The sequence below is a fragment of the Solanum stenotomum genome, chromosome 9, assembly GCF_019186545.1.
Source record: "Solanum stenotomum isolate F172 chromosome 9, ASM1918654v1, whole genome shotgun sequence".
Lineage (NCBI taxonomy): Eukaryota > Viridiplantae > Streptophyta > Magnoliopsida > Solanales > Solanaceae > Solanum > Solanum stenotomum.
The window spans coordinates 19,201,504-19,212,670 of record NC_064290.1 but is presented as its reverse complement, the minus strand read 5'-3'; the positions used below and the strand labels follow the sequence as shown (position 1 = coordinate 19,212,670).

Below are 11,167 nucleotides of genomic sequence, written 5' to 3'. Positions count from 1 at the left end.
GAGTTTTCAAGTATGAGTATCTACATGTCAGTATTTTAAGCTATTCAGTATTTCAGTCATAATATATTCAGTTATACATGCCTCAGTTTATCAATGCATCATTATCAGATTAATTGTTGCATTCTCAGTTTGCATGTTCAGTTTCGAGCTATCCAGTATTTACAGAAATTCAGTCATAACTAGTTAACCACTTAATTCATTGGGAGTAGCATAATACCGAGTTGGACTAGGGTTTCAGCGTACCCATATAGTCCCAGAACTACGAGCCACGTAGGTGTAAGTCCCCTCTGTGGGCAACATCAGTTTAGTGATCACGCCAGCATGCCTTTATACCTCTGGCAGGGTATATTGGGTCCTCTCGATGGGGCGTATACATCGGACTCCACATTTAGCTCATGTGGTTTTATGTCGGTTATTAGTAGCTCCCACAGTTCAGTCAGACTCTATTGCATTGACCATATTTCAGTACAGTCAGTATTCAGTCTCAGCATGTTATAAATTTGGTCATTGCATTCAGTTAGCTCAGTATTCAGTATTTTCAGTATCTATATCATGTTCAGATTATATCATTGCTCAGTATGCTTTGTTCAGTTATGTGTTATTTCAGCTTTACTCTATCCTGCATGCTCAGTACCTCTCAAGTACTGACGCATACGTGCGCTACATCTTCTCGTGATGTAGGTTCAGGTTCTCAGCATCCAGATCACGCTTAGATCGATTCCCGATCTTCAGTTCAGCAGTAATCAGTTGGTGAGTCCTCATTCTTCGGGGACAATAGTCATGAGTTTCTTTTCAGTGTTTTAGTCTTTAGTTTCAGTTTTGCTAGACTTAGCTGGGGCCTGTCCCAGCATTTCTAGTCAGTTTAGAGGCTTATTTCAGACATAGTTAGATTCAGATTAGTATCTTGAGTTTGATATTTCTTTTGTATTAAACTCTCAGATTTGATATATTCAGCTATAGTATATGGGTATTCCCCATCTTTTCAGATTTAATTATGAATTAGCTTCCGCATCAGTTTATTATCTTTAGTATGCTCATGATCATGCCAGCAGGGTTAGCTTGGGATCACTTGTGGTTCTAGGTCCCGTGTCCGCGTCTTGGGGGTAGCTCGGGGCGTGACAGTTGGTGTCTTGTTGGCATCCATTGCTTATTTAGTTATTATGAAGATCATTATGTTGAACTGTAGGAAATAAGATCTATTACATGCTGTGTGAGCTATTTAGACTCTATGAATTCATAGACTATTGTGAACAAACATTTTGATGTTGAGAATACTTACCTTTATTGATTTGGTATACTATCAACAACAACAATAACATACCCAGTGAAATTCACTAAGTCGAATCTGGGGAGGATAGAGTGTATGCAGACCTTATCACTATCTCGTAAAGGTAGATAGGCTGTTTTCTGAAGACCCTTGATGTCGAATGTGATCTTTTATTACTCGAGAGAGATTACACCATTCTTGTTGATGAATTTTGAAAATAAACCTTAATAAAGGATAGTTAATAAAGAAGAACTAAAGAAGTAATTGACAAAGTTTATAAAGGCGACTTAAATTTAAAGTTTTACATGAAATGATAAAATTCAACATTCAAAAAATGGATCAAAAGACAATCTGTGCTTGGAGATAGAATTTGAAGAAATGATAAAAATGCAATCTTGAACTTAGGGGGAAGAAGTATCAAAATCCTTTTCTCCATTGTTGTTTCTCCCTTTTCTCTCACAACCAACGTTCTTTTCGTTTGTTTTGATACTTGAATATTCGTTTGCCAAATGATTCATATTTGGGTCTTCTTTAGTTGGAAAATTCCAATTATATTCATCTTCAATTGGTGAGATCCTGGAAGTACACTGTGGAATGAAAGGAAATTTGATGAGATAATCAAAATAAGTTTAACAATTTCTTTTATATTGTCAAGTATCTAATTACCAAAAGTAAAGAAAAAGCAACTTATTGTTGAACAATATTAGAAACTTGTTGAAAATACTTTATGTTATAGAAGAAGATAAACATAAGCTTTATATGAATTACCTTATAGAGGTTGTCGATGGAACGAAATTTTGTACTTCTCGGTATTCCTTGTGTGATATGATAGTTTCCATCATTTTCATCTCTTGCCAAAAGTCTCGAGCCATAATTGATAATATTGACGTTTATAATACGATCAGAATTATCTGGGAGACCATCTTCACAAGTAATTTTGTTGAGATCTGAATCACCTGAAAATTATATACGAGATTGCATGATATATGTAAAATAAATAATAAGTTCAAAAAGTGGGACTGAAGCTTCAATCTAATGATGGATTTTAGGCTATCATTGTGTTTTATGCCATTTAGAGCAAGTGTTTCAACTACCATGCGCTCACTGATTTGAATTTAGGATAAATCTCTACTTTCAATGGGAAAATATTTCAAATAGTTAACATAAGTTTAATTTGTAAAATGTAAAATTCCTTAGGTACCATTGATATCTTCTTCTTGTTGTTGATCAGCAACTTCCTCCTCAAAAGAATCATTTTGATCCTGTTTTATGTTGCTTTTGCTGCATTCTTTGAATTTCTCACTTTCTAACTCCTGCAAATTCATAGTATTCCTTTATAAATGATTGGAGATATAAAAATATATTGTGAAATATAACACGTGTTCTCAATAAAAAATTTTTTATTGATAGACATAAGTTTTGAACAATTACCTCGCAAGCATGAAGGAGGGGATACAAACACGTATTGTCAATGTTATTGTCTATTAAGGTAGCGTTAGAATTATTCAATGGGTTATCTTCGCCAAGGCTCTCAAACTCACCTGAAAATCATAAATAACCAAATGAAAGATAATTAATAGTATAAGTCATTTATAAGTTGTAGAATAAATTAATAAATTATGTACCGTGAATAATTTGTTGTTCATGATCGTTTGCATTCTTCCCCTCTTTCATGGGAAGTTGTGAATTGCTTCCCTTGTTCCCTTGAAACAATATTTGTTATAAATTTATTTTACTAAGAAAAAATTATTAATGATACATTGAAATTAATTTGCTGACTACTAATACTTCAATTAATTTTAAAAAGGTTATTTGATAATAAGATTAATATTAAAAAAGACATTAATTCTCTCTTAATTTATTAAAGTTAACAGGGAAAATAATAATCAACTTAAGTCAAGTGTAAGATGCTGAATGAATTAAATACATACCATAAATAATTTTTTGCTTTCGCTTTTTCTGTAATATCTTCTTGGGAGAGTTCTCTTGGTCCTTTCCAGAAGATTTGTTGTTCCTCTTGGCATCTTCTTTCTTTTTCTTTTGTGCTTCGAGCATATTGGACATATACTGTGAAATTAAATACAAAAAGCAATATCAACTAATTATTCAAATTGACAAATCATGCTCTCACAAAGTAAGATCTTCCCTTCATACTAATGAGTCTAATTTGAAAAACAAATGAAATTCTAGAAATCACAAAAGAAATATAGTTAGGTTAATATACACATATGCCGTTAAACATACATACACTTTATCCTAATTAGGTTAATATACACATATGCCATTGAAGATACATACACTTTATCTTAATCATCACCGTACATATACACGGTATGGCATAAAGTGAAAATAATTTTTTAAAAAATTAGAAATTAATATTACATATAGATCTGAGAGCTAAAACAAAGCTTTTAGATTTGAGAGAAACATAGAGGAATGATTATAAGGAATGAAGAAAGCATCATCCTTCAATGACGGTCATTCTCAGATCGAGATGAAAGTCTTGTTCTCAGATTGAAAAATTGAGTGAATACCTTTGGGAAAATCGATGGAAGTCTCATTTTATTTAAATGAGATTGTTCATACATATCGATACACACAAAAAAAGCAACATACCAGTGTTATCCCACAAGTAGGATTTAAAAAGGGTAAGATATACACAAACTAGGGTTTGAAAATGGGAAGATGTACACAACTTTTGGTACAACCTTTGTGGGGTAGAGATATTTTTTTCGATATGCCCTAGACAAAAAAAATTGAAACAGGATTTCAAGAAGGAGAAACCAAATATTTGTCAATCTTGTTAATTTTTAGGTTTTAAAATTTATTAAAAATGGTCTATAAATTCAAAGGCACTTGCTAATCTATTCCCTTACAAAACTGAAGTAAGTGAAGAAGCAAAATGATATCGCTTATCACCTATATTGATTCAAGTGTCTCCTCTTGACTGCTTAGAAAAAATAAAATTAAAATGAAGAAGTGAACCATACAATAGCTCGTGTTTTATATGTGCACTTTCGACTGCTGAGTTGTTTCTTGAAAATTATGTTTGTTCAATTTAGGAAAATTTATTATTTGTCAATTAAATGTAAGATAAATTTTTTAAGTGCAAAGGTGTGAACAAACTAGATTGTTAAATTAATTATTGCGAAGAATTTTATTATTGTGCTAATAATGATATTTTAACATTAATTGAGAAATTTATTTAAAATATATGATTTATTTCTTTTACTTTTGTAATTTATTATATGTGTAGTGTGTTTTAAATTTAGCATAATACATGACAACTTTGATTTTAAGACTTTGACCAAATAAAGTTAAATGGTTTTCATAGAGTTAGTCCAATATCAAATCTAATTCAAACTATCAAATTCACTACAAAATTGATATATGACATTAAATTGTGATTGAGGTAATAATATTTTTCTTACAAAAGATTAGTTTGACCTAAACTTAAAGTATTTGAATTTTTGTTTTGGGGTGGAAGACTACACATCTCTTTTCTTTAAACTTGCTTAGATTATGAAATTAACAAATATGTGACATACATAAACTAATATATTTGTAGTTGTTCATATAATACTATAAGATATATTAAAATAAAATAAAAACTCAATTTTAAATTAAATAAAAAACGCTCACTTTTTTTTTGCAATGTGATAGACAAAATTTTTTTGGGAAAATGAAATTGAAAAATTAATTGTTATGTCGTGTTTATATGTCTCCTCTTAGTTGTTGAACTATTCCTTTGAATAGTAATAACATCAAGATTTTTAATAAAGGAATTCAAAAAATAGTTGAAGAGAAATTTATTCCTGGTGTGGGAAACCAACAATATATAGATATTAGAAAAAATAAGCCTATATCAAATATAATTTTTCAATAAATGTAGGGGACGATGATGCTCGTTCAAGATAAGATGACGACTGGCTGACTTATCGAACGAACGGACACCTTGATCTTGATCGTGCACTTGGACAAAAAGAAACAAAGTGACTTAGACACTTCGTCCGAACCAAGTAGGTAGGCTCCATCTTATTCTATTTTTCCATTGTCCAGGGCCATACCCTGCAGAACAAGGCCTTCTCTTTTGGTGCTAGTCACAATGTGCCATTAGTAATGATTCTACTACGGTGCCATAAATTCGCAAGCTGATCCTAAGTAATCGTTGATGTTCATTGGATTCCGGAGGAACTACTTCTTTAGGATTGGGGATTGCTGCGATTCCTGAGTAGCCTGGATTCTCCCGTCGAGAGTCACTTTGATAGTATTACCTAAACTCTTCCGACTGAATATGATAAAGCCTATAAAACATAGAGCTACTATCATTTCTTCATTATAAATTGAGATCTTCTTCGAATTTGATGCACAAATAGATAGAATAGCAGCAAACAACATCTTTCTAGCCTGTAGAAAATGGAAGGCTTGTTACTCAACAGTATAACATGACTTATATACTCATGTCAACCAAGGTGTATGTGGATCTATTCAAAATTTTAATGAAGTTGATTGGAAAAATCTGGACTTCTCTACAGAGAATTATAATTTTTATATGACAGTGGGTTGCCCGAGATTCGAACCATTGTCGAGAAGAGAAAATGCTCAAGGTTCTTTATATTCTTTGTTTACTCAATTCATTCCTATCCTTTTTGTTTTCAGTCCCGGGTTTCCTTCCATTATGATGGGATGGACCGTTCTCGAATTTCGACCGGCATTTCTGTCAATCAGCGGAAGACTCAGATCTTATGAAAAGAAAAGAACGATTATCTGCGGAGATCACAATACACAATTTTTTAGACAGAATCCCCGGCATCAGAGAATTCCAGAGATTTTCTCTATTTAAAGTAAGAGATAGTCGGGTATTCCCACAAAGAAGTCTTGCTCTGGCTTGCCTAATTGAACACAAAGAATGTTGGTTGTCTTACATACACATCGATGGAATTGCATTTTATTCCACTTTTCAAAATAGTAAGAGGGGAATTGAGTAAAATATCCTTGTCCATAGTTCCAGCGGACTCACTTTCTTCTTGCAAACCCCTTATTTTGTACTCCCCTATTCTTGAAAAGACCGCTATGCACCTTGACTTTTGGCTTTTCATTCTTTCTGCTGCAGTTGTTTAGCTATATTCGTCTCCTTTTCTTAGTCCCCATTAGGAAAGAAAACTCTAGAATTCAAGGCTTCCTTGATTGGTACTACTGGCTTGTCCATCTACTGGGTGAGACTACTACATATTCATTGTACAAGTGTACACTTCAACAACCATATATTCCCTGTTCTTATGTAAACGGCCGGGGCCGGAAGACTCGTAGATCTAAAAGGATCCATCCATAGGCCTAACTGGATATCGTTTGTCCACAAACAAAACAAAAACATAGACTTAGACCTACATAGAAAAAAAGGGAGTTTATGCAAGTCAATGTTTCATAACATAAATCCATGCAAAAACATACCCACAAGAACAACAAATGGTAAGTCCCTGTCTCTGGCGGATTGCCCAGGGAAGAGGAAAGATCATATCCGCGTAGAGTAGCTAGGGCTAGAGTAGCAATCTTCTTACTTCGGTGAAAGAATTCTAGAACTAGTGATAGGTGGTCCCGTGGAGCTTTCCCCTCCCCAATAGATTGTTTCTTCATTGCTTTAGAGAACTACATTCATTGAGTTTGGATCATTCAAATTTATCATTTTACAATTTAAAAATGCAACGGTGTGAAGAGGTAAAAATTCTAACTGCCATGATCCAAAAATTGGGTGTGATGACACCTGCCTTATCCAATCAAGACATGTCAACAAAGCAACCATCAACAAAGGTATATACGGAAGTAAGAAAGGAAAAAAGGACTAAACATACGTAAGAATTGCGGAAATAATAACATAACCAAACCTTCCCCAAAACCTGGTGTCACGTACACGAGCCACTACGTAAATATACAGATTTTTATAAAAGAATAAGTCTAAATGTATACAATCCTAGAATAGTAGAAACACATAGTCAAGAGTGAGTGATGCCTTCCGTGATGACTAACAACTACCTCACAAACTCCTCAAATCAAACCTCAGACACAGGTGCGAGAGGATGATCAGGATGAACGGATCCCATAAACTACACAAGTGTAGAAAACAAGGGAGTGAGTGATGAGTGGTGGATTTCCACTCATTTGAGGCTTTTTTGATAGTTATTTTGACCTTCTTTAGTTTAGAATTATTTTTTTAATATGGTTTGCTTCATATTTGCAGGAAAATGAAATGCAAAGTTGATTGAGAAGATGTTTGAAGAAATCAAGTGGAATTGAAACAAGAAGAGGTCAATTAGAAGAAAGTAGAACTGAGAGAAGTTCGCTCATCGCGACCGTGTGAAGCAAAGGTCGTGATCGCATTGCCCAAGAAATTTAAATCTCACGATCGAGTGGTCAGAGGTCGGGATCACATGACCTAGCAACTCTACTCATCGCGACTGCGTGAGTTAGTTGTCACGATCGAGAAGGGTAAAACGCTTGGCACCTGGGCAGATTTGGAATTTCCCCAAATTGATCCTTAAAATCCTTTTTACACTCACCAACAATAATTGTTCATATATCCATCTTGTATCCATCTTGTATGCAGCAATCCTAGAGAGAGAATTCCATCTTCTTAGCTTAGAGTAGAGAAAAACTTGTAGATTTCAATCTGGGTTGAGACTTGCAAATTGCCTCACAATTCACATTTGAATTTAAAAAGTGTATTCTTATTAGTAAAATCGCTTATTTCCTTCTTCACTCCCTTGATTTAAATTTCTAGAATTGTAAGTGGAATTGTGTAATTGAGATTAATGTTTTATGCTAGAAATAGACAAATCATCTGGGTCTTGATTGCTCACTCTAATGATTTTTGTATGCGGTTTCTATCACGACCCAACCCACTGGGCCGTGTAGGCACCTACATACTACCACCTAAGTAGGAGAACACTCATACCCCACAGTTAAAACATGCGGAAAATTAACGAAAAACAGAGATAAACAAAATTATTGAGTTTTCATAAATAAACTTTAAACAATTTAGAGTTAAAACTTGTAAAGTAACTTACACCCCAAAGAATCTAGTCTAAACAGGTACAAGAGCTACTTAGAGTACAACTGGACATAATAAATAAAAGACACAGCTCTCACCATGCGGAAGGAAAAATAGAAGCTGTTGGAGATTTCTTCGTCTTCATCTAATGAAACGTCTCCAACTGCATCCAGTCTATGTCAAAAGACATAGCAAGAGTAGTATCAGTACAACCACACGTACTGGTTGACATCATCGGTCAACCCACCACCCGCCACATAACATAAGAAATCAACTAATAAGATCATGCAATAAAACCCATTGCTTCTACACCTTTACTCTCTCTCGAAATACCTCCAAATCACACTGGCACTCTAACTACTAACCACTTTATCGGCCAGCCTACTTAATAGGTTCTTGATCATAGCCTAACCATTCTAACACATAGACAATTCCCCAAATACAACTACAACATTCCAACTAACCGCTCATGTTACACCCTTACTACCTCCTCATAGCACCCAGACATGGCCACGTAGTTCATTACCTCAAGCCCACTACTAAACACAACTCCCTTTTTCCAAGGTGAAATCCACCTAAACACTTACATCTCGTACACCACACCCCACTCCTTGCCATTACAACACACACCATCTTTTACCCGGTCCTTAACACTTCTTTCGACGTTCACTCCCCACTTACTGTATCACTCCACCTTAAGGTACATATCAAGTTACTCAACATAGAATAATAATCAATCATAAGTCCCCATAACCATAAAACAACTCCGGTAATTACAACATCAATTATCATTATGAACAAGGTACAATTTCCCAATTCTCAAGGCCTATAATTATGTCAAGTCATTGGTTCTCTCATGGAACCAAAACCCAATCTGTTAGCATACCGAAACGTGGTACCCGATCCAAAGATTATGTCAAAACGTGGCAACCTATCCAAAGATTATTCCCGAATGTGGCAACCGATCCAAAGATTATGCCGGAATGTGGCAACCGATCCTAGTTAGTTATGCCGGAACATGGCAACCGATCCACAATCACAATCACAAGGCATATCATCACAATCATACAACAAGAGATGATTCATAATATATAGTTCTTCATTCATACTTGTTCATATTAGGTGTGATCAACAGGTTTCGTTCACATATAAACACGTATTACAATGAAGCAAGAGCAACCCACAACACATAATAATACGATCACAACCATCCCAATGAACTACTCATCGACGAATCTCATGTAGACATTAATTCAACCATACTTAGCCCTAGTTCATCATTTAAGGCTTCTTCCTAGGGTTTAATCGTATTTCGTTCGGTGCGCGAAGGCCTACGCATAAATCCTACCATTGATTTACATATATTACATAGTGAACACAGATTTATAATTACTAATTCATGAAACCTAGCCTACCTGGACGCCAAGCAGTTGCACGGAGGAATTGCAGCTAATTTTCTTGTTTTTTGGACGACATGACGGTGATTTTGGCTAAGAATCCGCAAGATTTCGCCATCCTCACACTAGAATCTCTTCCTCCTTATTTCCTAAGCTTGGAGCAGATTTTTGGATGGTTTCTGAGTAATTTACGTCTAATCTAGGTATTTTAGGAAGAAGGACAAAATAAGAATTCAAGTTATTTACATTCTCTCTCGCCTATCCCGCTCTGGCGCTAACTTACCCCACTTTGGTGCCGCCGCCTTAGCGGCATCTGGCCCGCCCTGGCGGGACAGTGGCCCCAAATTTTTCCCAAATTTTCGCTTTTCCTAATTAACGAAGGTTCGGGTCATTACAGCTTCATGCTTTGATGATTAGGGTTTAGTCTAATTTTCATGCTTTAATCTATGATTTGAGATTCATGCTTAAATCTAGCTTCCAGTTTTTGTTGATTGCTTGAAAGAGAATTAGATTAATAGTCATGTTTGACTTTGATTCCTAAATTTAAGACCGAAATGAGATAATTTAGATTACTCTGTTGAATGTTAAATTTACTAGAAGAAGGGATTTAGATTAAAGTATTGCATTGCTTGTTGTTGAACACAATTGAGCCCGAAAGGAGATTTTGTGATAAATCACTTTGAGACTAAAAGAAGATACGTGCTGATTGATGATGATCTAGTCAATCTTTGATTAATTTACATGTGTTGAGATGACAATGGATCGTTGAATGAGTGTTGAGTTCCAAATTTCCTAAATCTCAATCATCCATTGCTTGATATTGTCTTTGCCCAAATCCTTTATTTTGTTAGCAAGACCTCTTTCAATTTGATTGTCTTGTAGATTGCATATTTAGATTCAAACTGGTATCTATTTATCCTTTGTCTTTTCGATTGCCGACTAATTGTTCCTCGTGTGATTCGACCCTGACTCTTAGTTGTGTATTTTTATTGATGACGACCGTTTACTCTTAGAACTTGTTTTGACGGTAATTTGAGTGTTATAAAAAATGGCACCATTGTTGGGTAACAATTAGATGTATTGAATTGATTTAGGATTTCTAGTTTACTTATTTCTATCTAAATTGTTTATAGTTGTCTTTACTTTCTTTTGTTTTGATTTTATGTTTTTTTGTGATCATATGTTTGGGAGTGGTATGCCTTATACCGACCCATGTCCATGTTGTGAATCAAATGTGATAACCTAATTTTGGCTTAGGGTCGTGGAAGAAAAGCTCTTTTAGGGTGAAAGGGCCCTACTCCAACTCTCCCAAGAAAAGAAAATGCTTCTCAAAATGCACTTCACTCGGTGCCATGAGGCAGTCAATTTCGAGTTTGAACTCACAACTCTTAGGACCATGGTGGGAACAAGAGAAGAGGTAGATGTTACTCCTTATCCAATGGTCAAAAGGATCAAAGA

The 11,167-nt window shown here is 34.8% G+C and overlaps 1 protein-coding gene across 1 annotated transcript; it reads right to left on the bottom strand.

Annotated features, from left to right (window-relative positions):
* Positions 1-1,668: 1,668 nt before the first annotated feature.
* LOC125877338 (uncharacterized) lies at positions 1,669-3,331 on the bottom strand. Its single transcript, XM_049558664.1, has 6 exons — positions 3,199-3,331; positions 2,893-2,970; positions 2,699-2,808; positions 2,469-2,580; positions 2,036-2,223; positions 1,669-1,854 (listed from the first exon to the last, which is right to left on the bottom strand). Exons 1-6 carry the CDS (start codon positions 3,329-3,331, stop codon positions 1,669-1,671), a joined length of 807 nt encoding a protein of 268 aa, XP_049414621.1.
* Between the last annotated feature and the right edge of the window lie 7,836 nt (positions 3,332-11,167).

Excerpts from the sequence above, each read along its gene's own strand:
- LOC125877338 (XM_049558664.1), bottom strand. The coding sequence starts at position 3,331 with ATGTCCAATATGCTCGAAGCACAAAAGAAAAAGAAAGAAGATGCCAAG. Across the intron at positions 2,809-2,892 it reads TGAACAACAAATTATTCACG|GTGAGTTTGAGAGCCTTGGC; the intron begins GTACATAATTTA and ends TATGATTTTCAG. Across the intron at positions 1,855-2,035 it reads CCATCGACAACCTCTATAAG|TGTACTTCCAGGATCTCACC; the intron begins GTAATTCATATA and ends TTCATTCCACAG.